The following is a 27,645-nucleotide window of genomic DNA, read 5'->3' as shown; positions in this document are numbered from 1 at the left end:
AGGAAGCCTGGGTGTTGATGACACTTCCCTGTGGGGAGCTGGGATGCATGGTGGGGCTTCCACTCACCTCCAACAGATTGGGGTCCCTCTTCCTGGGGACAGGATGCCTCCCTCTGGGCTTGCTTGCAGCCCGAGGCAGCTTCAGGGGTGTGGTAAAGGTCCCCTCGCCCTACCCGCTGGCGAGGCCTTAGCACCCCGAGGCTTGAGCTCTCCCCCAGGTGATGGAAGGTGCTCCGGCAGCCTCCCCGGAGCAGTGGCAGAGCTGGTGCACAGGCTTCTGCTCTCCCGCCTCCCCCCTCCTCCCTCCGTTCCTCCCTGCCTGTGTTCCTCTCCGCTGCCTCTCCAAGGATATGTGGGGCTGACAGGACACCTTCCCTGGGCGCGTGATGGTGGTGGAGATGCCAGGCAGGAGTCAGCTTGTTAGCGCGGGCTGTGTGGGCATATGCCAGGGCTGTTCCCAGCTTCTCCAGTGAGGGCTTCAGACTAGGGCTGACATGCTCCCCTCTGCATCCCTGCCCGCGCCCTTCCTGGGGAAACAAATTAGCCAGGTCTTCATCAGTCACTAAAATGCAACCCCCTACCATCCTGGTTGTGATAAAAGCCTGGCTGTGGAGTGAAAGGAAATCAAGGGATTGGGCAGATCAGGAAGGGACTGTCCCCCACCCACGCCCCTGGCTGGTGCCTTTGTGCAGTGTACAACCTGCACACCCGTCTGAGTGTTAATAGTTTTTCAAAAAAACAAAAACAAATGAAATGACTGAGGCTCCAAGAGGCTGCTAACATTCTCAAGGTTACACAGTCAGACAGTGGCAGAGCTGTGTTTGAACAGAGCTCTTTCTCCCCTCCAAGTTGAGTGATTTTTGGTCATGCCATAGCTTCACCTGCTTGGGGGAGGGTTTCATATCTGAAATTCTGAGCAGGAGGCTGGCTTGTCAGCTTTCACCAGGAGCGGCGTCTTGTCTGAGGAGTATGATTCAGGTGCCATGTGGGAACCCTGGTTTCTGTGCGGTGAGCAGCTGCTGGGCCGGGATGGGCACCTGAGGGGGTGGCTGGACTGGGACCCATGGCCCTTCTCCCTCTGGGGCCCGGGGTGCCATGGCGTTTTCCTCCTCACTGCTGATTTCTCCTAAGGAGCTTGTTAGTCTTGCCCTCTTGGGGTTTTGGGCCTGGAGAAGGGATCCCCTGGTAATTGCTTTCTGGGAAGTGGCAGAGAGGGGTGGGAAAGTCCTTGTCCCTGGGGGCCAGGATGCTCAGGTTCCATTCCTGGCTCTGCTTCTAGCTCCTGTGTGACTCAGGTTCACTCTCTGGGCTTCGGTTTCCTTCCCCGTGAGAGGCATTTGGCTGGGGTGAAAGAAGACGCGGGCAGGGCTTAGCTGAACAGTCTCGAGACATCACTCTGCTTTGCTAAGAGAGAAGAGCCGTCACCTTGCCAGGAAGAGGGCTGTCTTATGGTTGTGGGGAGTCACGGAGAGAGGGCAGCAGGTCGAAGGGGACAAGGACTCCACAGCCATGCAGAGCCAGGGCCCTGAGGCCAAGCCTGGCATCCTCGACTGTCCCCAGGCCCCACCCCACTCCTGAGGTGGCCTGTGAGTCTCTTCACCCCACCTAATTCTGTCCTGCAAGACCACCCAGTCTGGGCGGGGGAGGGGGTACCTCTGCCTTCAAGGAGGCCCCAGTCTAAGGGAGCCTTGCCCTGAGGGAGCTTCTAATCCAAAGAGGTAAATGGGGGCCCTATCTAGTGCCCCCAAAGAGGAGGCCCAGGTCTTGGCCAGTCTAAGGGGAGACAAGGCTCTGTCCTAGGCGAGCCCCTAGTCTGATGTGGGAGACAGGGGCCCTGCTCTGGGGTGTCCCCAGCCTAAAGGGGGAACACAAGGGCTCTAGTCTGAGAGAGGAGGCATGGGCCCTGCCCTGAGAGGTGCCCAGTTGGAGGGAAGAAGCCCTGCCCTGCGGCGCTCCCTGCCTGAGCAAGTGGACAGTCACAGGACAGAATCAGCCTGTGGAAGGGTGGGAGGGAAGAGGTGGGGCAGGGACCCTCTGGCTGGGGCAGGGCCCGCCCCACCCCCAGGGAGCCCGACACCCTCCCTTTCTCAGATGCCCTCTCCCTGGGGAAAGCTCCAGAACCCAGGCAGGTGAGCTCTCCCTCCCCCAAGCCTGACAGGTCCTTTAATTAGATTCCGACTCGTTTACAACTAAGTGGCCTTTGGTGGGTTTTAAATCTGTGCAAATTGGTTTGTGTTTTTCTGCCTGCATGAAGCTGTGACTGGCAGTGCCCTACACCCTCCCCTGCCTCCCGGCTCCCTCCTGGGCGGACTCTGGTCCCCACCCCACTTCCCCCCCCAGAGTCTAGATGCCCAGCTTCCCTGGGGCTGGGGAGTGGGGGAGCAGGGTTCCCTGAGCAAGGGGTTAGAAGAGTCCAGGGGGGTCACAGTCCTCTTCCCCCTCTCCCCCAGCCAGGGAAGGGAGTCCGCACAGTTAACTCACTCAGCCTCCCCCATCCTCGGTTTCCCTGCTGTACTGCCAGGAGAATCGACCCAACCCAGGCCCTTCTCCACAGTGGCTCTGTAGATTAGTGCTGGGGGGTGGCGAGGGGGCCATCCGTGTCACCAGCCAAGGACCATCCTGCCTCTGATACCCTCTCGCCTTGCACCCATCCCCCAGCACTGCCCTGCCTTGCGGAATCGGTCCATCGTGGGGATGGTCTCCTCCTGGCCTCTTCCCACGTCTATGCCTTCCTTCCCAACACCTCAGGAACAAGGGAAATGCCTTCCCTGGGGGCCCAGCGATGACAGCTTGCCTGGCCTTGCCCCTGTGCTCCCAGGTTCCAGGGAGTCACCTTTATTGTCTGACCATCGCCCGCATGCTTTCAAGTCCTCTCCCTTTCCTCCCAGGCCTCCTTGCCATGGGATCACCTCCACCCTTCTTCTTTGTCATCCCTCCTGGCCCAGGCAGAGTCTCCTGAGGAGGCCTGGCCTTCAGGGGAGTGGGGCTGGGTTGGTGGGGGATGGGGGAACACGGCGGGGGCAGGTGTGGGGGTTCGTGCCAGGAGCTGGACGTGAAGCCCCGTCCTTAATCCTCTCCCCCTGATGCCTGTTCCTCCCTCTGCCCGCCCCCACCTCCGAGGCTCTGGTTGGAGGGACAGGGAGACTCAACAGGGTGCTGGGCATTAGCAATTTGGGGGGATATTACACAGGAATGTTTACAGAAAGGCAATTGCCCGGAAAATGACTTTGGTTGCTGTGGTATGGGGCGGAAAAGATGGTTTTAGAAAACAGACACAGATGGGCTTCTGCTCCAAGGACCCACAGACAGACAGCTGAGTGAGGGCCGTGGGCACACAGGGGGCTAGAGCCAGGGGCGCCTGGAGACTGAGGGGTCAGCTTCTTCACCGAGGGAGGGGTGGGAAGGGATGATCCCTTCACCTCATCCAGGCTCTTGAAGCCGCTGCCAAGCTTGACCTCTGTCCTCTGGCCTCTGACCTCCCAGCACAGTGCGGTTCCTGACTGCGCAGCCAGCCGCCCAGCAGGATGAAATTGTCAGGCACAATCGATGGTGGCAGTCGCCTCAGGCCTCCTCCTGGGTCACTTGGGCTCCTCTTGCTTTGGCTGAAGATGGTGGGACTTGTGCTGCCTGTATTCAAGTGTGTGTGTGTACGCGGACAGGGCATTTTGGGGTCTGAGCCAGGCCCTCCACCTTTCTGGCAATCTGCACGCACACCCCCCACTTCCCCACTGCTTGCCCTGCCTGCCAACCTCACTGGGATCTAGCCCCAGGCCCTCTGGACTCCCTGAGCTGGTGCCCAGGCCACGGCTGGGGTCACACCTGTGAGACCTCAGGTCCCCGTGGGAGGGGCCTTGTCCAGCCCTCCTGATCTCTGGGGAGAGGGACCCAGAGACCTGAACTCTGGTCCTCCCAGCAGGGGCCCCAGTGAGACCCTTCTCTTTTCTGTGGCTCGTGGCTTTGTTCTTCCCTCTATTTCCTCCCCTTCCTCTTTCTTCTTCCCTCTCCCTCCCCCCTCCCCTTCTCCACACTCTCCTCCTCTGAAGATGATGTCATGTGTAAATGTTGCCCAGTGGCAGCCAGAGGACAGAGCGATGGTGACATCTGGGGTAAAGATGCAAGGTGGGGAGGGGCTGGATGGCTTATGAGACAGTGTCACTGAAACCTTGGGATCTTAATTCTCATCATGAGTTACAGTGATCTCATGTGAAAGAATGCAGTGAGGATAAAAATAAATTGGGCTCATAAATAAACGTGGAATTTGGAATTGGTGGAGCAAATAACAATGTCTCTCTCTTCCCAAGCACCTGCGCCTTTATCCGCAGCTGGCCACTGGGGGGCGCCCACTGCTCCCTGGTCATCCCAGCGTCCAGGCAGGTTCACTTCCCCATCGCTCAGGCGGGGAAGGCAGAGCTGAGGGAGGCGACAGCAACATCCCACTTCCCCACTTTCCCTTTCCCTTCATTCTGAGCTGGATTCCACTAGTCCTGGCCATCTCTCCTGTAGCTTGAATCTCTGACTCAAAAATTATAGCTGGTCTTGCACACAGGATTCTTGGAGAGATGATGGCAAGACCTCCAGCTTACCTCTCTGACTCCCCCAACCACCATGTCTCAGGGGCTGTCTGTCCCAAGCCCCTTCCAGCAGTCTGCCCCAGCTCTGCTTCCCCATCCAGGGTCTCCCACTTTTCCCCTGCATCCCCTGTCTCTCACCCTGCCCCAGTAGAATCCAGTCTGCTTACCGCCTTCAGGCCTCCCTGTCCCATCTGCCTCCCCAGGTCCCCCCAGCCACAAGACCCCTGCCAGATAGATCCCTCAGCAGCCTCTGCCAGTGAACAGAAGCATCGATCTGCTCAGGGCCGCTGCCACCCAGAGCCACTGCTGGCTAGATTGGAATCGATCTCCTTGGCTTTTCACCAGGCTGCTCTGTCTGGGGAGGGTCAGGGCCACTTGAGGCCTTGGTGGTGTCTGGAGCAGGCCCGGGGCAATAGGAAGGCTGTCCTGGTGTCCCGACAGCCCAGAAGCCAGGAATGTCTTTAATTCAAAACAATGTGCTTTCTCCTCATTGTCTTGCCAGCTTCTCACCCACGGCCCAGGAGGGGGATTTAGAGATGTTGTCCCCATTTTACAGATTAGTACCCTCAGGCTCTGAGAGAGAAGAGGCTTTTAGAATGGAGAACTAAAAGAATGGCTAACCTAGGACCCCTCAGAGGAAGAGTTGACTCTAAATCCAGGAGGTCTCTGGTCTGGGCTTTTGTTCTCCCAGTGTCCTGACCTCGGGCGCCCGGGGCTGAGTCAGATAAATTCTTTCCTGAGCCCTCTGAGCCCCCAGGGGCCCCTTTATCCCCGGCAACAGGATGGTCCCCCAACCAAGAATCCCAGGCCAGTTGTCTCAGTCTACTGGGGCCCCACAGAGAGGAGAGAACTCTGCACAGAGCAGGGAGCTAGGACTCCTGGGTCAGGCAGCTACCTCACCTCTTTCCCTGAGTTTCTTTGTTAAGCCAAGGATCTCAAAGGTTCTTAGTTTTCAGAAGAGTCTAAAGATTTCAAATCAAAGCCCCATCTCCCCTCAGAGACAGCCCATTGTCTCTCCTACTTCCTCCTCCCCCCCGCCACCCCCCAGAATCCAGGTCCTGCCTCACCCATTACCCTGCATGCACCTGCCCGTGTCCGGGCACCTGAGACTGAGCCCTGTCTTGGAGGAGGCAGGGAGGAGTTGGTCCTTGCTCCACTGTCTCTGGGCCTGCTCAGCAGCCTCCTCCCTATCCCCAGTGCCATCCACTCCTGTGAGGTTTACGGGGCTGTAGTCATCAATAGGGCTGTGGGCACACGTTCACTGTCTGGAGCCTCCGCCTCCCCGCTGCCTGCTCTGTCGGCCTGGACCCGTACCTGCCAGCCCCACCTCAGCCCCTTTAATCGACCTGGGAGAGCCTGGGTGACCCTGGACCTCCCCACTGTCCCTGCTTCTCTCAGGCTGGCATACTGCCTGCCCCACCTGTGTGCACTGAGACCGCGCCCCCAGGAGCCAGGGAAGGACGCTGGCACAGCTCCCCAGGAGCTGGCACAGAGGGTGCAGGTGGGCATGAGGAGCTCTTCTGAGTCCAGGGACGTGGAAGGGCAGGAGGGCAGATGAGAACTGACCTTTCCAGTGCACCTAGGTATCCAGAGCCCTAGGTGGCACAGCGAGCCTGGCTGGCTGGCGCAGGCGGGTGGGGGGCGCCCTCTGGCTCAGGCAGGGCTCAAGCTGGGCTTGAAAGCTGGGCTTCCAGCAGTGAGGCTGTAGGCAGAATCTACCCCACACTGGGCAAAGGAAGATAACAAAGTAAGTATCCAGGGCGCTCCACCATGGAGGGTCTCTTCCAGCTCAGCAGTGTCCCATGAGGTAGCAATCCTCCTGTTGGTGGTGAGGGTGAGTGGAAGACAGAGTTTAAGGGTCATGGGAGGCAATCCCCTGACTCTGGTTGGGGCTATTTTTCCAGCACCCAGAGCACCAACCCCCCATCCCGGCCCTCCTTCTTCTGGATGATTTTCAGGTCACTTCTTTTCAGCCATATTCACTGGCCACCATGGGGTGCCACTAGCACCTCAAGAGCAAGGGCTGGGTCCCCATCAAGATGGCCCTGGGGCTCCCAGCCTCAGCCAGGTGCTAGCTTCAGGAATTTTCTCGCGAACCTTCATACTGTATTAATGCAAACTCAATTTGCTCTTTGTTAACTCACTTTGAATTTAATGCATTCACTTAAAAGGAAACCTTAGCTCACTGCCATCCCAAGGAATGATACCCATGAAATCAGGAGTTGGGCCTTCTTGTTTTTTTTTTTTTTTTAAATCCTTGAAAATAAAAATAGAACTATTAATCTCTGAAGCAGCATTCCTCCCATAGTCATCTCTTGAGTGTCTGGACCTCACTTTGGGGAGCACAACCAAGGGACAGATATCTGGAGGAGGGAGGGACCCCAGACCCAGCACCAGGGTGGGGAGACAGCAGGTAAACAAGGAGTGCCAGGGGTATCATTGTTCTAGCAGTAAACAGTTGTCGTCTGGCCAGAAGGTATGGTGAGAATGGGTGAGGTGAATCTAATAAATATTGGAGTTAAATCTGGCCTCTACCACCTACTGCAGCTTTGGGCATGTCACTACACTTCACTGACCTCAACAGTCCCATCTCTGCAAAGGGATTACAGTAATACCCTCATAGCGGTGCAGCGAGGTTTGAAGGCCATGATAACTGATCAGTCAGACCCTTGGAAACTTCAGAGCGCTGGGTCTCTGGGAGCCATTCTTCCCTTGGTTTTGGTGGGAGGTGCTGGGTCGACTGGGTGTCTGTCCTGGAGATCTACACGCCTCGGCCACATCCAGGGAGGAGTGTATGTGTGTGTTGGGCAAAGGGTGGCTTTCCCTGGAACGTGGCTGAATGTCCTCTTGCCTCCTGTGGTGGACAGGAGGGGCCTGAGGTACAGTGGATGTGTGGAGGGAGGGGGCCAAGAGAGGTTGCACTGGAGGGAACCTGGCCGGGTGCCAGAATCCTCAGCGCCCCCACTTGTGCCCCCATTGGCCCCTGCATTGGGCTGCCTGTGTCTGCTACAGTGCTGGATGCTTTCCAACCAAGGCACCCTGAGGGTTTCACCTTTGAGACTAGTGAATTGTGAGGCTGGGGTTATGCTGGGAAAACCGTGTTTGTCTGCTAAGTGGATGATTTCTGGAAATGAGGGAGGGCAAATTCGTGTTATGACCAGGAATATGGCTCAAGTAAACCCCAGCAGTTCCTCCCATCCCTGGAGTAGGTGACACCTTGGAACCGCCGTCCCTGCTGGCTATGGGAAGGTCAGCATGGAGGCTGGAGGGTGGGAGACCGCAGAACTGGGCCTGGGGAGGCCAGGGGAGGGCTCAGGGCTGGTGGGCAAGTGGGGACGGGCTTCAGAGTTCTGCATGGAGACCTCAACCCCCGGCCTTCTCTTTTTTTCGCTTCTGTACTGTCCTTTGTCCCCTGTGCGTCCCTTATAGGTCGTGAACTTGTGTGTGTTGGGAGGGAGACTGAAGGAAGGGAGGGGGTGGGGAGGGTCCCAGCGGGGAAAGCTTGAGCTGTTCTGTCTGCTTTCTTTGAGTTTGTCCCCAATCCATCTCTCACTGTCTTCTCTGTGCCCAGCCTCTCCTGTCTGTCTGTCTGTCTGTCTTGGGGATAGGGAGGGAAAAGGGGGTCCCAAACCCCAGACCCTGGACCTGCATCTTCTTGGAAGTGTGATTTTTGCCCTCACTCCCCGCCCCCCCCATTGTTTCCTAGTCCTGGCCCTTTTCCAAGCCTACCCCCAGCCTAAAGACAAGTGTGTCCTAGACATGCTAGTCTGAGGGAGGAGGTTAGCCTCCACCCCACTCCCAAGAGGATGCTCTTGAAAGAAAGACAGTGCAGGTTCCTTTCCACAGTTTGCAGGAAGCATCTAAAAGGAACCCCGCTTCCCTCCCCTGTGCACCCTAGCTTAAGGAAGGAGGAAGGGGATGTGCGGCTGGAGAGGTGCCCAGGACCCCTGCTCCCAGCCCCTTCTTGGCTCCTAAGGCCAGCACCTAACCCGCATCATTATCCTCCAACCCTGCAGAAGACCAGAAAGCTGGACACTGCCTTTGGCCCCCAGCCTTCTTGCTTGCCCCGTTCTGCCTCTTCTGTTCCTAGTGCCTGTCGGGCAGTCCCTGCCTCACCCCAGGGGCCTCTTGCCGCCCCTCCTCGCAGTGACCCCAGTGGGGGATGGGCAGTCCCAGGCCGAGCACGCACCGTGACCCCGCCGAACCCCCTCTCCCCCTCGCAGATCCGGAGCGGAGCAGCCCCCCCATGCTGTCTGCAGACGATGCCGAGTACCCTCGGGAGTACCGGACCCTGGGGGGCGGGGGCGGCGGGGGCAGCGGGGGCCGGCGCTTCTCCAACGTGGGGCTGGTGCACACGTCCGAGCGGCGGCACACGGTGATCGCCGCCCAGAGCCTGGAGGCGCTCAGCGGGCTCCAGAAGGCGGATGCCGACCGCAAGCGCGATGCCTTCATGGACCACCTGAAGAGCAAGTACCCGCAGCATGCCCTAGCCCTGCGGGGTCAGCAAGACAGGATGCGGGAGCAGGTGAGTGGGGCCGGCCGCGGGCTGGGGAGGGGGTCTGCCTTGTGTGCCCCTGACGCCAGGCTCATCCTGATTCTGAGACGCCTCTGGAGCAGAGTGGGGGATGTGGAAGTCTGCCGGCTGGCTCCGGGGAGCCTGGGGAGGAAGGGGGTGGGGGCTCAGCTCCCAGACTTCTGCCGGCAGTCTTGGAATTTGGAGCATGGGACTGGGCAGAGAAAGTCCAGCCTCCAACTGGGGCTGGTGGGCTGAGAAGGAAGGCTGTCTGGGAGCTCAAGAGAGTGGTGGGGAGGAAGAAGGGATGGCCTCCAGGGCTGACTGTTCTGAGTCTGAGAGTCCATCCGGTGCTGGAGTACCTTGGGGTGGGCATCTCTGTGATATGGCCCCTAAGGGAAGGTCAGGCCTTGGGAGCTTGAGAAGGCTGGGTCTCTTCCTGGCGCCTTTTCCTCCTCCCCCATTCTTCACCTGTTCCTTCCCCCAAGACTTGCTGTGTGAGTTTGAACTAGAGGACTCCCCACTCTGCCTTGTTTCTCTCCTGTCATCAGTAAGCCTTAGAGGGCAGCTCCCCTGGTCCAGGACTCGTCTCCTTCTACATGAGGTGTGATGTTTCCTTTGTAAAGCTCTCCCAGATCCTTGGTTCCTGGATGCATCTCTGCATCTGAGTAAGGCCTTTTTGTCTGCAAGGAAGTTCTTTCTTGGGACTGGACAGTCCCACTTTGGTGCGGGGCCTTGACAGCTGCTGCATGTTGGTTGTTGAGACTCAGGCGTTATCTACTCTGGGAAAAAGAGTGGAGGGGAGGGGAGTTGTTCCCATCAGCACGCCAGCATCCTTTCAGTCAAGCCTTGGGGTGTCAGTCCCTGCTCCCACAGATGTCTGGCTCTGTCCCCCTTTCCAAGTACTGCTGGGCATGGCTGGGTAGGGGGAAGACTGTGCCCACCTCCATCTTCACTGCAGGGAACAAAGATACATTGGAGCATATCTTGTACCTTATCTGCCTCTCATATCACCTCCAGTTCTGTCCAACCTTTACCTTTTCCCATCTCCAGAGCGCTCCCGGGAGCAGAGTTCCAACTGGGATAAGGGAGAGTTGCAAATGAAGGTGATCAGGCCTTCCCCTTCAGGGGTCCCTCTCGGTGGATTCCTTCTGCTGCTCTGACTTAGGAGGAGGGGGCAAGGCCCTTTGTGATCTAGATGGGGTGAAACCTAAGTATAAGGAGCACAGTCAGTCGGAAGAGGGTTTGGAAGAAGGGAGATCAGGTGGACAGCCCTGGTCAGGGAAGGCTTCATGGAGGAAGAGGTACTTAAACTAAGCTTAGAAAGATGAAAAGGGTCTGAATGGTCATGGAGAAGGAGAACAGATTTAGGAGGTAGGAAGATGGGAGGTGAGTATAGATCTGAGTTGCTTTGGGGACTGGCATAGAGGTCCAACAGGCTGATGCAGAAAGCTCAGGGTGGGAGGCCGTGGGAGGCGTGGGGGCCAGATGGTGGAGACTAGGAGGGCCATGGTTGTTTTTAGATGGTGAATAGGAGGGGGCAGGGGGAGTGTCTGGAGGCAGGGGCAGGAAAGCTGGAAGAGAGTGTGTTAGGGAGGATGAAGGAAAAGGATGGGGTGGGGGTGGGGTGGAAGGAAGATGAGCAAGGCTTGTTTGCTGTCTGGATCCAGAAGGCAAAGACAGAAAAACCTGGGTGACAAGGAGATGTTGGTGGTGCTTAGGGGGAAATAAAATGGTTGGGAGGGAAACATTTGGGAGGGTGAGGGACTGGAAGAGGGGAGATGAGTTAGAGGGGGCATAGGAGTGTTTCTCCAGGATGTCTGTTTAGGTACTGAATATACAACTCAAGACTCTAGAAAGGGGGTTGAGCATGAGGTGGGCAGAAATGGAAGTGGGACTTGGGATAAGTGTAGTCACCAAGGCAGAATGGAGTCTGAGAAGAGAAAGGGCTCAGGATGGATGGGAAGAGGGGACCAGGAATGTCCTATATCCCCGAGGAAGGGGAGGAAGGCCCAGCAGGAGGGCCCCCTGCACTTCTGAAGTCTGGAAACAACCCTTGGGACCAGCCAGGATCTGTGGATCCATAGGGTATAGAGAACTCCTTTCTCGAGCTATGATGATGTAACGGCCAGTGTCAGGGGTTGGAGGTGGCGAGGGAACAGGACTCCTGGGCTGCAGACCTGTCTGGGGAGGTCTGGCCAGAAAAAAACATGAAGACAGACTGGATGGCAGCCTCAAGGGGCAGCAGGCCTGGGAGAGAGGATGTGGGCATGTTTGAGGGCCTCCTATGTGTCTGGCACATTCACTGGCACAGAGCAGGCGCTCAGTAAATACTTAGTAAATAAATCAAAGCACAGCCACTCACAAATTCATTCCTTTATTCCTTCACTCTTTCATTCCCTGCCATGCGTGCAAGTGGGTAGGATCTACAGACGTTTCACTTACATCTAGTGCTCAGTGCCTAAGCCTATCTGGGGCTCAGTACATGTTTGTGGGGTGACCGAATGAGAGGTGGACGACTTTGAGGATGCTGAGGGGGAAGAGGGCCTGGAGGAACCAGGAAGGGATGGGTTTCCAGTCTCAGGTGTGGTGTGGGAGAAGAAAGCGGCCTCCCTGAGATGGGGGGGAGGAAGGCAGTGCTGCAGGGCAGGGGTACACTGGGATGAGGCCCCCTCCTTCCCACGTCTGTGGGGTAGGAGGTGACAGCTTCAGCCAGGAGGGAGTGAAGAGCTGGAAGAGGGGAGAGGCGAGGGGCAGCTCCCTTGCAGAATGTCCAGAGAGGCAGTGAAGAATTGACGAACAGGACTTCAGGAGTATCAGTTGGGGAAGGCTTTGCCCTGGGCTCAGAGAGCCCCCAGCCGGGGGCTTTCTGGAGAGAAAGACCCGGAAACAGATGGAGGGCCCTAGTTAGAGGCGTAGACTTGGTAAGGGACTAGCCAGTGTTGCAGGGTCCCTCTGCAGTGTGAGCTCAGCGCCAAACTGGCCCCCGGAACTCCCCGCCCCGCCCCGTCCCAGTGCCCCAGCGGCTCCTGCCCGCTCCCCCTAATGGGGTGTCCCCCGCTTCGCACACACAGGTTGGCGGCTGGACCGTGGACCCCGTGTGCCTTCTCAGCTCCCTCTGCTCTCACCTCCACGGCGACTCCGCCCCCTCCGGGGCTGGCCAGCCGGCCCAGGTGAGTCACCCGCCTCCTCCCACCCCCCAAACCCATGGCAGACTTGGCCTTTGGGGAGGATATTTTTTGGGAAAGGGGAGATCCAGGATTTTAATTTTGCACCCCTTGCTCTTATGTGGAGCCCACATTTTCAGAAGACTCCTATGCCCTGTACTCTCCCCCGATAGTCTAATTCCTACCGTTCCCGCCCCAGAGGGAAAGGGAAAGTGTTAGTCACTCAGTCGTGTCTGATTCTTTGCGACCCCATGGACTATAGCCCACCAGGCTCCTCTGTCCATGGAATTTTCCAAGCAAGAATACTGGAGTGGGTTGCCATTTCCTTCTCCTATTACCTCCCCAAACCTGTGCCAAAGCTTGGCTCTGGGGAAGGAATTTTTTTGAAGGGCATTTATTTCCTCAAATTAAAAAAAAAAATTTTTTTTTTTAATTCTCTCTTTTAAACTGTAATATGTCTCTCCTACCCTCCCCCACTGGTTTTCAGGAATCTCTTGTGCCCAATTCCCACCCCCACTGCAGACCATCTCATTTCTCTATCCCCACCCGCCCTCCATCTCTGAGCAGACCCAGCCTTTCCCTGATGTCTCATCAGCAGGAGGTCCTTCATGATGTCTTTCTCTCACCCCTCTCGCTATGTCTGATGCTTAATTTCAAAATTTGAAGACAACCTTGGCATCTAGCCACTTGTTCTGAACTGATTGCCTGGTTCTTCATCATGCCTCAGTTTCCCTGATGGGAAGATGGACAGGGACACCCAGAGACAGTATCTTAAGGGCTCGGCCTCCCAGCTCAGGCCTAGACATTTCCGTGGGAGAAAAACAGGCATCTGAAGCCCCAGAGGGGAGGAGGGACCAGAGAGTCAGAGTTGCAACAGGCCAGGGGCAGCCCTGAGGAGGCCTTGACTTGAGGGTGGCAGAGGAGGCACTGTGGCAGAGAATCTAAGAGGGAACCATTTCTCTCCCTCGTGCATCCTGCTTCCTTCCCCTGGAGAAGGGCAGGAAGTCTTGAGTTTTTCAATGAGAGTGAGGAGAAGGAAAACGTGACATCCTAGGAAATGGCTCCAGAGCAGGGACTCTTAGCTGTGTATAACTCAAGTCTAGCATGAGATTGGCGTGCTTGGCATCACTCACAGGGCACCCAGCCCACTGTCCTTCTCGGCTCTTGGCCCAGTATTGACTGAACTTAGGGACCAGAGATGTGTCTGCCCCCGAGGCTAGACAGCAAGTGGAATGGACTCATCTAGAGTGGTCACATGCGCGATAGAGGTCAGGCTGGGACAGGGATGGGGATGAGGTGTGAGCCCCAAATGGAGCAGATGGAATGTCTTGAGTTGGAGTGGCGGAGGGAAGTGAGGCTGGATTTCGTGAACTTGGCGTCCCAGGTTATGGGGCCCAAGGCCTGTCCACATCTGGACTCTACTCTGTTGGAGGGAAGGGGAGAGCTTGAAGGGGTCTTCACCCCCAGGACTTTGAAGTACAGAGAACAGTGGCCGTGCACAGGATCTTGTCATCACTTTATACCTAGTCCTTATTGAACTTCTCTTTCCGGATGGCTGTGTCTGAGGCCCCTTTTTGTGAAGTGCAGGACCGGAGACGTTCAGCAAATGCCAGAGTCACACAGTCGAGCAGGATCAGACGTCACCGAGGACATTTAGGCATCCTAGGTCGCCCAGGCTTGGCTCGGAATTGAATCACTGGAGAGCTAGAAGGGTCACGGTGCACCGCGGAGACCCTGGTGGGGAGAGGCTGTAAGCTCAGAGGGTGGCGGGTCCGGGAGACCAGCCACTCTCCTCCCCGCCACCCTAGGCCAGATCGTTAGGGGTGGAGGCCTGAAGAAGACCCTGGGAGGGGACAGAAGGCCAGACTTCAAGTCGCAGCCCCTCCCCCGCTTCCACTAAGCTGTCTAACCTCCCTCTCTCCTGCTGCAACCCGAGTCCCGGGCGGCGGGCCGGCGTATCGGGTGACCGCGGCGACGCAGCCACCAGCCTCCGCCGTTCCTCGGCGGGGCTGCGCCGGCGGGGCCGCGCCGGGGAGGGGGCCGGGGAGAGGATGTGCTCGGCGGCGCGCCGTGCCGCGCCAGGTGGAGTCGCGGTTACCGGGGCGACCGGGGCCCGGGCCGGCTCGGCGGCGGCGGCTCTCGCATTGCAGTAAAGGGCACCGGCGGCGGCGGCTGCGGAGGCGGCCGGGGGAGGGGAGAGCCCGGGTGGGTGGGAGTAGGGGGCCGCCCTCCCTCCCCCTGCCCGACGCGCGACCTGGGGCTGGGGGCCCCCCGCGCATACACCTGTGGCCGCAGGTAAGGGGGAGCGGCTGCGGGGGCCGCGGTCGCCGCCTCGGGTTCCGCGGGGCTGGGGCGCGGAGACGGGAGGCCCTCCCACCGGGCTCGGAGGGGCGGTCTGGGGCTGGGGGCGCGCAGGCAGCTGAGGTTCCCGATCCCTGAGAAACGCCCCCTCCCCTCCCCCATCGCGTTCGCCGCTTTCCGCAGGGGACCGGCCCCTACCCCGACATGCGGCTGGCGCCCCCTCCCCCAGCCTCAGAAAGTCATGACCTTTTCGGGGTGCGCCCTCGCCTCCGGTTCAGCGCAGGTCCCGCAGCACCACCACCCCCGCCCCCCACCCACACTCTGCATGGGGAAGGGGTAGGAGGCGGCCGTGTTCGCAGGGGAGTCAGGCACGTGCGTCGCGGTGAGAGGCTGGAGCCCTCGGGGGTGGGGGTCGTTAAGGCGCCCCAGCCTGGGGCGGGGTGGGGGGGCGAGTGTTTACGTGGACGCGTGTTCACTGGAGTTGAGAGGTGGGTGTGTGCGCCGGTGCACGCGGAGCCAGGGGACTGGAGCTAGGGTCCGACCCATAGGGTGCCCTCCCTCTCCCGAGCCTGCGTGGTCGTTGGGGCTGAAGGTCAGGGAGGGGTCATGCACTCACCTAGCCTGCAGGGGACGTCTGCCCAGGGGAGGGGAAAGACCTCAGCTGGCGGGGCTGAAGCTCCCAGGGGACAGGGCCCCGCCCTCCCAGGGCAGGAGTTGGGGTGAAAGGACCAGCTGCAGGGGGAGGGAAGAACCACCCCCCACCCCCCACCAAGGGTGCCTAGGGTGGAGGAGGCAGGATGTTAATTCCTAACCCCCAGGAGGGAAGAAGTTGGTTCCTCTTCTCACCTGGGAGTTTGAGGACCCACTGGCACTGCTTCCTTGGGTCTCCAGGAATCTCCTTTCCCGTATTACTGAAAGCCTGGTCCCTATAGAATGGATGGTTGACTTCCATATTATTCTCTTAGAACCCTCTCATTTTGCCCCTGCTCCCCTAAGACTCCTCCCTACATGTGATGACCCTCAAGTGGCTTTCCTGTGCAATCCTTCCTTTTTTCCACAGTCTCACTGTCCTCTGGAAAGGTGAGACACCCCCTTTCTGAGTCTGGGGGAGGGAGACAGCTTTACCCTTGGGTTGGGGAGCCAGATCTCTCTGGGCCCTTCCTGCCCCCTGACCTCCTTCCAGGGGTTTCTGGTGCTGGACAATTCCCAGGGAGAAGACGTAGAAGGCTGAGCAGTGCAGGGTACCAGGAGATGGAGAGTGGTGCCAGGGAAGAGCATACAGAGATGCACCACCCCACCCCCCTGCCCATGGCTGGTCCAGAGTTCTTGGCAATGATTTGTGGCCAAATATTTGTTGAGAGGGCCTCTTACACCAGGCACCGTGTGGGGCAGGGCGGGAGGAGCTGACACCAGGGAGAGGGTGAGGAGGAAAGGGTGCTGGCGACTGCACGAGGAGAGTCCTACCTTCGCAAACAGGAGGAGCCTCTGCTCCTCTCAGTCACCCAAGGCTGTCCCAGGGGGTTAATACCCTGGAAAGAGACAGACAGGGATGCACGACATCCCCAAGGCCCCCTCCCTACTACGGTTTTCCCCTCCAAGGACACTGAGTTGCCAGGAGACTGTCTCACCCTAGTGAGGACACCCTGAGAGGACCATCCTTCCCACTTTCCAGGGGCGACTGAGGGGCAGCATTCTGCGTGCCCTACCAGCCAGCGCCCCAAGTCCCGGGACTCTGGTCCCAGCCTCACTCCAAGTTCACCAACACAAAGACAGCTACTCTTCCCTCTGCCCGCTAGTGGGGCTTGGCTGGCCCGTCCTGTGGCACTGGTGTCACCCAGGCCTCTCCCCTGGGCCCAGCTGGTGATCTCTCCAGGTCTGAGTGTCCCAGGGATGTGCCTAGCATTGCCTGAGGCAGGCCCATGTTGGGGGCCCACCTAGCATGGCTGTAGCCGGGACCCATCCCTCTTCCGCTCCCAGAGATGTGAGGTGGGCGCCAGTCACATACTGAGCCTGGTATGTTGACTTTTGGGGCTGGGTGGGGGAGGGGCATTTTCTGCTTCTTTTGAATCAGGACACATGATTGTCCTACCTGACACATGACGTCTGGGACATCACAGGCCTGGTACAGTGGCTGAGGTGGCCAGAGGCACTGTGACCCGGCTAGTGGGGGGAGGGAGGCATGTGACTCTGTGTGTGTGTGTGCATAGTATGTGTGTGTGTGTGGCTTTGTGTGTCTCTGCAGTTGTTGTGTATGCGTACGCATGTGTGTGAGTGGGCATCCCTGTCTCTGTGTGTTTCCGTGACTCCCTAGGGGCTAGGGCTGGGGTTGGGGGGTGCCTCTGTGATTCTGCTTGTAGCAGTGTGTGTGTGAGCAGGTCAGTGCCTGGTGCAGGGTGGGGGTGGGAATAGGCTGTGCATGTTTGTGTGGTTGGGGTTGGTCCACCTATGGATATCTCTGTCTGAGTTTCTGCGTTTCAGACTGTGGCCGGCTCTTCTCTGAGTGTTTCTGTCCCTTTGTGGGTGTGTCTGTTGCTCTGGGTGTGTTTGTGGTGAGGTTCTCATGGGAGGTTGTCTGAGAGTCTGTACACAGCTCCGTGGGTGGTCTGTGTGCACGCCGGGGATGTGCAGCTGGATGAGGGACGGCGGCCTTCTCTGCAGAGCCGTCCATCACCACTGGGGCCGCAGACACGACTCTCATCATAAACCTTCCCCTGCCCTCTGCCTGGCTCTGCCTCCCCGCCCCAACCTCGATCACATGTCCACTCCCTCTGCTCCCCGTTCCCTTCCCCAGGCCACGGGCAACTGTGGCTAGAGCCTGCTATTCCAGCCCCTTGCACCCCACTCCACTCAGCACCCATGGGTGGAATGTGTCCATAGATGGTTCTAGTTACTGGTGAGGGCACAGACTTCGTTGTCCCCTTCCTCTGCCAGGCATGTGATTATTATTTTGCATCTCTTGGAGGCAATGCCGGGGGGATGGGTGGGGCTGTGGCCCAAATGGGATGGTCCTGGTGAGTAACCCTCTTCATCCCAGCTCTAGTGGCATCATCCCCACCCTAAAGGTCTGAAGCCTCCTCCCAGCAGAATCCCTCTCCAGCTCCTCCTTGCCATGAAGTATTCAGATCCACAGGACACCCCACCGAGGTGCCCTCTGCCATCAGGGAGCCTTGGTGTCCCTCTCCTCTGCCAGCAGCTCTGAGGCCTAGGGAATCTCATCTGCTGGTGCCAGGCACCCCAGGCCCAGGCCATCTGCTGCCTCTGTCTCCCTGCTGAGGCTGGCACCGGTCAGCAGGGTGCCCTCAGCTTTGCCAAGAACCAGCCTAGCCTCCGGGCCACTCCTCCCTGTCCTTAGCCATCTGGAGGGGCCTTCTGGTCTCCAGAGAAGGCAGGGTGACTCTAGGTTATTGTGAATGAAGAGAAGCCTAACACGCCCATTCTGGGGGAGCAAGGAGCCCTACTCTCTCATCTGTCCACCCACAGGACATCGCCAATGATCCCTTGCTGCCCGTGGCTTCCCATCCATTGCCCAGGGCTGTGGGGTGACAGGCATCTGTCCACTTTCCCTGAAACCTGGGTCCATCATGTCACACAGGCCTGCTTGCCCTGGCCTTGGCTCCCTGCCTCCCTCTTCCATCCCTGCCCCGTCAGCCTTCCTGTGGTCCACTTCCCATCCCACCTGGTTTCACTCAAATGCTTTCTGCTTGTCCACCTCGTTTAGTTAAGTCTAAATTCTTTTGCTCGGCATTTAAGGGTGCCACTCTAGCCCCAGCCCCTTCGCAGCTTAATATGCTACTTTGCAGGCTCTGCCCCAACCAAACTGGACTGTCCCCTTACCACACCCAGCACATGCCTGCCCCAGGCCCTCTGCCCATGCTCTTCCTCCCAACCTCCAGCTGCTCATTTGTTTATGCCCAGCTCCAATGCCACCTCTTTCGGGAAGTTTCCCTCAGCTGGCACAACCAGATGCCATTTCTCTCACCCCGCAGCTCTGATTCATCTCTGCCAGCATCTCACGTGTTCTCATATCATGGTCATCTGCGTCTTTTCCTGCCTGTAACTCTCTGAGGACTGTTACCGTGACTAGATTGCGTGACTTAGAAACATCTGGAATGGCTCTCCCCTCCCCCGCTAGCAGGCCTGGAGCCTGCTCAGGGCCATCCCCGGTCTCCATAGAGAGTGGGATGTACCAGGCATGGCTTCCTTCCTGTTCCTGGGAGGGTGGAGGGCCCAGGGCTGAATGCTGAGCGCCAAGGGTCTCTAACCTACCCTGGCCCTACTCTCCCCTCCCAGCCCCCACATAACCATCTCTTCTCTTATTTCCATCAGCAGCCAAACTACTGGAGTTTCAAGGTCAGTGGTGGTGCTTCTGCTTCTGTGACAACTGCATGTGCTGTCCCGCCCTCACCCCTCCCTGCACATGCTTTGCACAGGGGTGTGCGTCTGCAGGGGACCATCTGGTGTGGGCGGTGGGCCTTGGGGCTGCAGGCTGGGGCTGCTGCTTTGAGAGAGCCTGGGTTCGCCTGCCAGGAGCTTGTGGAGCCAGTGTGACAGTTTGGGCCACCCCTACTGGGAATCTGGGTGGGGGATGCTCAGGCTTACCCTGAGACACAAGGGCATTTGGGAGCAAGAGAGGCATTTCCCCCTGCTTGGAAAGACAGCTGGCTCAGAGGGAGGGACTTGGATCCCATGATCTTATTGAGGGCCTTGTTCTCTGAAATCAGACTTCATTTTCCAAATCTGGAGGAGGAAGGCCCCTCCAGACGGGAGGCCCCGTGACTACAATAGGTCCCTCATCCTTTTCTTACTTTCCACTATGGAGAGAGCTGGTCATGCCAGGCAAGAGACTCACAGCCCTGCACCCCCCAAACCTGTTGCCCAAGTGGAGGACTGAGCTCAAGTATGGTGCTCTCCTGCCTCTTCTGGAGAGTTCGGACCATCCACAGCTGGATCCGTCTGTGCCCTCTAAGGACATCCTGCTGACCCCTGGGGGAGCACACTCTGGGACCTCCCCATCTTCTTTGGCACCAGAGTTAGAACTGAACCACGTTAGCCTGCTGCTTGCATCCTGGAGTCCCCGGTTCCTCAAATCCTGGGCATTATGACAGGGGGTGGGAGGCATACATTCCAGACTCCCCCAGTGCCATCTTGCTCCAAACATCTTGTTTGCATGCATCCTCCCAAAGAGAAGTTCTTGAATCAGAGAACCACAGAATTGTAGATTCGTGGTGTCAGGCATTATAGGCTTTTTGTAGGAAGCAGTAGCACATAGTGGTTCAATGCATGCAGCCAAGGGCCTAACTGCCGGGTGGTGAATTCCAGTCTGCTACTAACTAGCTGAGTGACCTGGGCAAGTTATATAAATTCCCTGAGCCTTGGTTTCTCTTCCATAAAATGGAGCAGTATCTATGTCATAGAGTTGATGTAAAGTGAAGGGACAAGAGACTGCATGTCCTAAATACAATGCCTGGCTCATGGGGAGCCTTACCTCGTTAGCTGTTAGCATCGTGGATGCTGACGTGATTCTCCACTCAGAATCACCTTGGGAACCTGTCAAAAACCTTGAACCCCAGGCTCTCACCTCCAAAGATTTAGATTCAGTGAATGTGAGCCCTGGAGATAGTATTTTTAAAAGCTCCCAAGTGATTCTGCCCCCATCTGTGGACAGCCTGTGGGAACCTCAGGTCCTAATCTGACCACCCCTACTCAAAGTTCCCTCTGTCTGATGTCTGACTAGGAGTCATCAGTTCCTCCCTGGAGCATCTCCGGGGACCAGTGCTCACTGCTTCCCATCTTTGGGAAGCCCTTTCCTATCTTTGCGGAGCTCTGTTTGAATTACTATTTTGTTCTCTTCCCATCTCCCTTGTAGTCAGGAAATCCTTCTGGATGTCTCACTTTTTCTCTGCTCTATTGTCCCAGCTCAGGGCTGGAGAGAAGCACTATTGCGCTTTCTCTCTTCTCAAGAGGGTTTTCTACAAAGGCTGTGAGAATGGAATAAGAGCCCAGAAGACCAGGATGGAGACTGGAACTGGTGGGGCAGGGAATGTGGTGTGTCTTCTCCCAGGGTTCCCTGGGCAAGGGGCTGCCTTCTCAGTCCCTAGGATCCCTAGTCCCCTTCATCCTGGCTCCTGTTCTGTCTTCTTATTGGCAACTCATTTGTGTCCCCCCGAGGTGATGTGGCCACCCCCTACTCTTCATCCCCACTAGCTGCCTCATCTTGCCTGAATTCTGTAGCCCCTCATCCACACTAGCCTGGCAACCACTGACCTTCCAGTTGCCTGGCAACCTCATGACCACCAGACCAGGCCTGGTTCCCCACACTGTGAGGAAAGAGAGGGGCACAGGCCGGCCCTGGTGATCAGCCTAGAACTGAACTGCAGGCTCCGAAGTCTGGGCCCAGGCATCCCCCAAGTGGGCCCAGTTCCTCTGCAGCCTCCCTCCTCCCCAGACCCACACCCACCCGCTGATCAAAGCATTACGCTTGAAGCTGGATGCCCACCGATGTCCTTAAATCTGATCTGCAGCATCCTGAAGCTCTGAAGCCACTTTGGGGACAGCTGGGCACATTGCTCATCAGAAGAAGATGCTTTCTCTTTTGAGAGTGCTAATCCGATTGGAACATTAGATTGAGTTAATAGGAAGATGGAGATTAATTAGGGGTTAATCAGGATTTAGGGAAGGCGGGAGCTGAGGAGGAGAATAATTCCTTTTTAGAGATACTTTTACTGTTTGTTGGTTTTTTTAATTATAAAAATGAGGACTTCCCTGGTACTTCAGTGGTTGAGAATCCACCTTCCATTGCAGAGGATGCAGGTCTGATCCCTGGTTGGGGAACTAAGATCCCACCTGCTGCAGGGCAAGCTAGCGGGCTGCTGCAGGGCAAGTAAGCGGGCGTGCCACAACTACTGAGCCCAAGAGCTGTAACTAGAGAGCTCCAAGTGCTGCAATGAGAGATCCCTGATGCTGCAAAGACCCAACTCAGTCAAATAAATACATAAATATTTTTAAAAGACACTAGCATTATAAAAAACAAAAAATATAAAAATTATATATTCTGATTGTATAAAGTTCAAACAGCCAGGCAATGTATAAAGTAAAGAGAAAGGTGTGTTTCAGCCCCAAGATAACCAATGTTAATGGTTTTGAATGATTTGTGGTTATTAAACTAGGTAATTTATTTTATAAAAAAAATACAACTGGGCAACATGATCGTTTTCTTGATAACACGTATATGTGATACATCTCATATATATATATATAATGTTGCATAACAGAATGATGTAGATCTGATTCATTATCTTTCACCCTTAAATAAATGAGTTTCTGACAGCAGCCAGGTTTGAGGAGAGGAGCTGGGGCAGACAGGAAGGAGCTGTGGCTGAATGAGAGTTCCAGCCCTTCAGCCAAAAGTAGGTTCTTGAAGTGCAATTGAAATCAGGGTGTCCCCTCTCCTAAAGAGAGGGTAATCAAACTGTCCCTGGGGCAGGGGATGGTCATTGGGTGACACCCTTCCCTAGCCCCAAGCAGATATCGCCTTCGGCTGTAGCTTCAGGACAAGGGCTGCTGTGATGAACTGGAGGAGGCCTTTCTGGGCTGCTAGCCAGGCACGTTGGCCATGTGGCAGCATGTGCCATGCAGGGAGGGGCTAAGGCCTGGCACTTAGGCCATGTGCTTGTGTGGGCTGAGCATGTGCACTGCATGTACTAGGCAGGTAGTCTGTTTGAAACTGGCATCCAACTGGTTTGGGGGGTTTTGGGGTGGTTCTAGTCACCCTAGGTCCAGGACATTGTGCCCAGTTCTGTGAGGGGCCATGCCTCCAAGACCTGGGATCTCGGGGTCCCTAGCTCTCTGCTTTCTTCCTGGACCCTGTTTCCCACCCCCACCCCAACCCTCTGAACTCCACGAAAGATAAATTCATCACTCACAAAACCGCCGCTTAATTAATGTCTGGAACTAATGCCCCAATTTGCTCAACGATTCTGCTGCTCACCTCGGTGACAAATTTGTGTTGTTGTTGTTCTTTGGAAGCTTAAAATAGCAGGCGTGCCCATGGCTCCCCGCTCAGATGGTTTCTTGTCTGGCTTCCCAGGGTGCCTGAGTCCTCTGCCCAGTCCTTACCTGCTGGGTGTCCTGGGGAGACCAAGGCCCCAAGAGGTTGGGGAACTCTCCTGCACAACAAGTCTGAAATCCAGGAGACCCTCCTCTGTGTGTGTGTGTGTGTGTGTGTGTGTGTGTGTGTGTGTGTCTCGCTGGCTGGCTGGGGCTCCCCAGGCCTGGATGGGGGCAGGGGGCAGAGCAAAGGGGCTGATGCCTGGTTCCTTTCGTTTCCCCCCCCGCCCCCCCCATCCCTGCAGACCCGCAGCTCACGCCACACTCAGGGAGCCCAGCCTGGGCTGGCAGACCAGGCGGCCAAGCTGTCGTACGCCTCGGCCGAGTCACTGGAGACCATGTCAGAGGCCGAGCTCCCCCTAGGCTTCAGTAGGATGAACCGCTTCCGACAGAGCCTGCCCCTCTCCCGCTCAGCCAGCCAGACCAAGCTGCGCTCACCAGGTACTGCCTGTCCATCTTCCGTCCTGGCCACTGGCTCCTCCCTCTGGTCTGCCCGTCCCGGCATCCTCTCCCTCCCCTTGACCGCTTCATCTCTCAACCACCTTTCTAGGAAGACTCTGGCTCCCCTCCCCCATCCCATCTTCCCGCCCACCCCTCCGCCTCCAGTCTCCTCCCCTCAGGGCTTCTCCCTCCTCACAGCTCTCTTACCGGCTTCTCCACCTCTCTTCCCTCACTTCTCTCTCCCTCCGCACCCCCTTCCCTGTCCCTCTCTCCCTTTCTAAGCCTCCCCTCTCCCACCCCCTTCAGCAGCCCCCCTTTCCTTCACTCCCCGCTTCCCTCATCTCTCCCGCTCACTCTCAGTTTCTGCCCCAACTGTTCCGGCCCGCAATTCCATTTCCTCGTCCGGACTCCAACCTGCCTGGGGTCGGGGAGGTGCCTTGAGAGGCCGGCAGCATGAGGAGTGCCTGGGTGCACCTGCACTCCGGGGCGGCGTCCAGCCTCAGACCCTGCCTCTGCGGGACCAGCGCGACTCCCGAAGGCTCCCCGAGCCGCCGGCGTGGTGGCGGTGGCGGCCCCGACACCAAGGGTGGCGTCTCCTTTGCAGGGGTGCTGTTCCTACAGTTCGGGGAGGAGACTCGGCGCGTGCACATCACGCACGAGGTTAGCAGCCTGGACACGCTGCACGCACTCATCGCGCACATGTTCCCGCAGAAGCTCACCATGGGCATGCTGAAGTCGCCCAACACAGCCATCCTTATCAAAGATGAGGCTCGCAACGTCTTCTACGAGCTGGAGGACGTCCGGTGGGCGTGGCCCCGGGGGGAATGGGGTGGGCTCCCCGATAGTCCTCCTCCGAGGGGGGCTGGAAACCACAGGTCATTCCCCAGCCTCCGCCTCACCTAGCCTCAGCGCTTTTCCCCTGTCCTCCCGGAGCCCTACCGCCCCGCCCCCTTCTTCGGTCATCTCGGCCCCACCGCCTCCCCTTTAATTCATCCACCCCTGCTGGTTGGCCTTGGCTTGAGCCGAACTGAAAATAGTTCGTGAGGCCGAGGTAAACGGGTAGAAGATGCTGGTTGTGTGTTGGTGGCAGGCAGCCTGAGATCCACTGAGCAAGGAGTTAAGGGGTTGGACCTCGCGGCCCCTCTTGCCACCCCTCTCCCCTTTGCCTGGAGGTGCCCCTCTCATCGCAGGGCTGGGGGATGGTGACCCCATGCACCCCTTCCTCCCCCCAGGGACATCCAGGATCGCAGTATTATCAAGATCTATAGGAAAGAGCCACTCTACGCCGCTTTCCCTGGCTCACACCTCACCAACGGGGACCTTCGGGTATGGCTGGGGAGGCCCAGGGCATGGGGGAGTTTGGGCAGATGGGTCCAGGAGCAGAGTCTAGCCACTTGTCACCAGGGACCAGGGCCAGCTTTGGGGAAGGGAACGTGGAGGCTTAAGCAGAGGATGGCCTTCGTTAATTGTGGAGTCCTGGAGGTGTCCCTCGCCTCATCTGCTACTTTTCCCTCTGGTCAGATCAGGATTTCTCAAACCTGCCTCTAAATATCCTAGGAGACCGCTCTCAGGAACCGCCCCTTCCTTCTTGGCTTTCCATCCCCCACCATGGGGTGGGCTGGAGGTTTCTCCCCTCTCTGGCGCCTGGCCCTCTGCCACTTCTTCCTCCGTCCTGGGAGCCCTGACGGGAAAGGGGTAGAAGATGCAGCAGGAGGGTGGGGAGGCAGAGAACAGAAAGGACTTCCTCAGCGTCACGGGGTGGGGGGAGCTGCTGGCTCCTTAAGCAGGAGGCAAGGGATCCCCTTTGTGACCGGTTTGTGGGGTTCCGGGATTGTCTTCTGCACAGAGAGAGATGGTGTATGCGTCGCGGGAGTCGTCGCCCACCCGGCGCCTCAACAACCTGTCGCCAGCGCCACACCTGGCCTCAGGCTCTCCGCCGCCGGGGCTGCCGTCGGGGCTGCCGTCGGGCTCGCCGTCGCGCTCGCGCCTCTCATACGCCGGGGGGCGCCCGCCCTCCTACGCCGGCAGCCCGGTGCACCACGCGGCTGAGCGGCTGGGAGGCGCCCCCGCCGCCCCGGGCGTTAGCCCGAGCCCCAGCGCCATCCTGGAGCGGCGCGATGTGAAGCCGGACGAGGACCTGGCGAGCAAGGCGGGCGGCATGGTGCTGGTGAAGGGCGAGGGCCTCTACGCCGACCCCTACGGGCTGCTCCACGAGGGCCGCCTGAGCCTGGCGGCGGCCGCCGGCGACCCATTCGCCTACCCGGGCGCCGGTGGCCTGTACAAGCGCGGCTCGGTGCGCTCTCTCAGCACCTACTCGGCCGCCGCGCTGCAGTCCGACCTGGAGGACTCGCTGTACAAGGCAGCGGGCGGCGGCCCGCTCTACGGCGACGGCTACGGCTTCCGCCTGCCGCCCTCGTCGCCGCAGAAGCTGGCCGACGTGACCGCGCCCCCGGGCGGGCCCCCGCCGCCGCACAGCCCCTACTCGGGGCCGCCCAGCCGCGGCTCGCCGGTGCGCCAGTCCTTCCGCAAAGACTCGGGCTCCTCGTCGGTCTTCGCCGAGAGCCCCGGAGGCAAGACCCGCAGCACCGGGGGCTCCTCGACGGCCGGAGCGCCCCCTTCCGAGCTCTTCCCCGGGCCTGGGGAGCGCCCGCTCGTTGGATTCGGGCCACCTGTGCCAGCCAAGGACACGGAAACCAGGTGAGGGAGCTGGCGAGGCTCGGGGATGTGCGGGTGCGGTGGGTTAGAGGGGACGCGGCAGAGTCCGTGGCAGGCTGTGTCCTGGACTCTGAGACCCGGGAGTCCTTCTAGACCCGGAGTATCCTTGAGGGGTCACCAGGGTTATCTTGGCCGCGGCCGGGCAGGCACTGGACAGACATTTCATCTGCAAGCCCCAAGGGATGGATGAGAGGGCCCCAGACAAGGGGCCTGGAGATCTGGGTTTGCAGCTGGTCCCTGAGCTTTAGTTTCCTCAACTAGAGTTGAGGCTGAGACAGAACTCTTTATTTAATGCGTTTCCTGCTCAGGCACAAAACGTGCCGCCATGAGAGCTGTCCAGCACATGGCCGGCTGAAATCCACTGGGAAGGGGGTGATGGTAAGAAGTGGGGATGAAAGAGGTACATTTCTTTAAGTAGCCTCCGAGTTGGGGAACTCGTGCCTATCACCCAGCTCCTTGCTAAGGGTGCAAGGCTGGAGGAGGTAATCATGGCACCTGCCCTCCTCTGCCCTCAAGCAGCACTGCTGAGAGGTGAGGAGAAATGATTCATTCACATAGCTTTCTTGTGGCCTGTGTGCCAGGCACTGCAATGGGCACTGTTTATGCCAAGTTGGACAAACCCAGCTCCTGCCTTGTCTAGTGGGGGAGGCACAGTTAAAAACAAACAAACTTGTTCTTCCCTTGGGAGGGTGTATTCCTCAAGGCAGTTGGGGACTCTGGGATGGCTTCAGAAAAGAGGTAGGGAGAAGCGCGTGCCTAGCAGGGGGAATATATGTGCAGAGGTCTAGAGGGGGCCTGGGTGAGACCCATTAGGGAGCTAGTGATGAGAGTTGAGTCTGGAGAGGGAGGGGGTGACTGTCAAATGCTGCTGCTCCTGCTAAGTCGCTTCAGTCGTGTCCGACTCTGTGTGACCCCATAGATGGCAGCCCACCAGGCTCCTCCGTCCCTGGGATTCTCCAGGCAAGAACATTAGAGTGGGTTGCCATTTCCTTCTCCAGACTGTCAAATGGGGAAGGGCATTTCCAGTGTTAGGTGTGTGGGAGGGCTGTGGACTTGATCCTTAGGTGTTGAGGCCCTTTGAATTGTCTGTGTGCTGGTGGCTGAGGAGGAAATGGTTTTCCTCTAATTATCAATCTTAGGAGAGGGGGGCTGGGCAGGAGGGACCCCATGACCAGAGATGGGGTTGATCAAGGCCACTGTCTTCCCTAGGGAGCGCATGGAGGCCATGGAGAAGCAAATTGCCAGCCTCACAGGCCTGGTGCAGAGTGCCCTACTGAGAGGTTCGGAGCCTGAGACGCCCAGGTGAGGTTCTTTTCCCAACACCACTGCCAAAGGCCTGTGGTTGGGGCAAGAGGAGGGGAAAGTAAGCAGCAAGAGCCCTGGGCTCAGCCCTGCCCATGTCTCGTCATGGTGCCCTGGGTGAATCCCTTCCCTTCTCGGACACTCTATCCTGAGACCAGGAGACTGGAAGAGTTTACGTTAAAGTCTCACCCAGCTTTGACAGTCTGGGGCCAGCCTGGACCCCGTGATGGCTATCTTTTCCCTGTACCACAGTGAGAAGATTGAAGGCTCCAATGGAGCAGCCACCCCCTCAGCACGTGAGTGACCCTTTCTTCCTCCCCCAGAGGTCCTTGCCCTGTCTTAGCCTCTCTGGTCTTTTCCCAGTCTGTAAAGGGGCTACATCACCAGGCTTCAATGGGTAAATGAGTAGTCACCTTAGCCTGAGATGTCTCCCCTCAGAAAGGCTGACCACTGGTTGGGGCAGGGAGCCAGAGCTACGCTTCTCCCTGGCTACTGTGTGGGGCCACGAGTGGGGAAGATCTTACCCCAA

The 27,645-nt window shown here is 58.0% G+C and overlaps 1 protein-coding gene and 1 long non-coding RNA gene across 2 annotated transcripts in view; one reads left to right on the top strand and one right to left on the bottom strand.

Annotated features, from left to right (window-relative positions):
• SRCIN1 (SRC kinase signaling inhibitor 1) overlaps positions 1-27,645 on the top strand; it is a 71,156-nt gene that overhangs the window by 15,054 nt on the left and 28,457 nt on the right. Inside the window, 8 exon segments of the mRNA XM_070479367.1 lie at positions 8,795-9,096; positions 18,882-18,902; positions 22,904-23,099; positions 23,704-23,902; positions 24,332-24,425; positions 24,946-25,796; positions 27,024-27,116; positions 27,369-27,412. Of these exon segments, the coding sequence (XP_070335468.1) occupies positions 8,795-9,096; positions 18,882-18,902; positions 22,904-23,099; positions 23,704-23,902; positions 24,332-24,425; positions 24,946-25,796; positions 27,024-27,116; positions 27,369-27,412 (1,800 nt within the window).
• Positions 11,448-14,281, bottom strand: LOC139039110 (uncharacterized). Its single transcript, XR_011492303.1, has 2 exons — positions 13,775-14,281; positions 11,448-11,953 (listed from the first exon to the last, which is right to left on the bottom strand). It is a non-coding gene; the product is annotated as an uncharacterized lncRNA (long non-coding RNA).

The sequence above is a fragment of the Odocoileus virginianus genome, chromosome 17 (assembly GCF_023699985.2).
Source record: "Odocoileus virginianus isolate 20LAN1187 ecotype Illinois chromosome 17, Ovbor_1.2, whole genome shotgun sequence".
Classification (NCBI taxonomy): Eukaryota; Metazoa; Chordata; class Mammalia; order Artiodactyla; family Cervidae; genus Odocoileus; species Odocoileus virginianus.
Note: the sequence above shows the minus strand (reverse complement) of the source record. Positions and strands in the feature narration are given on the sequence as shown.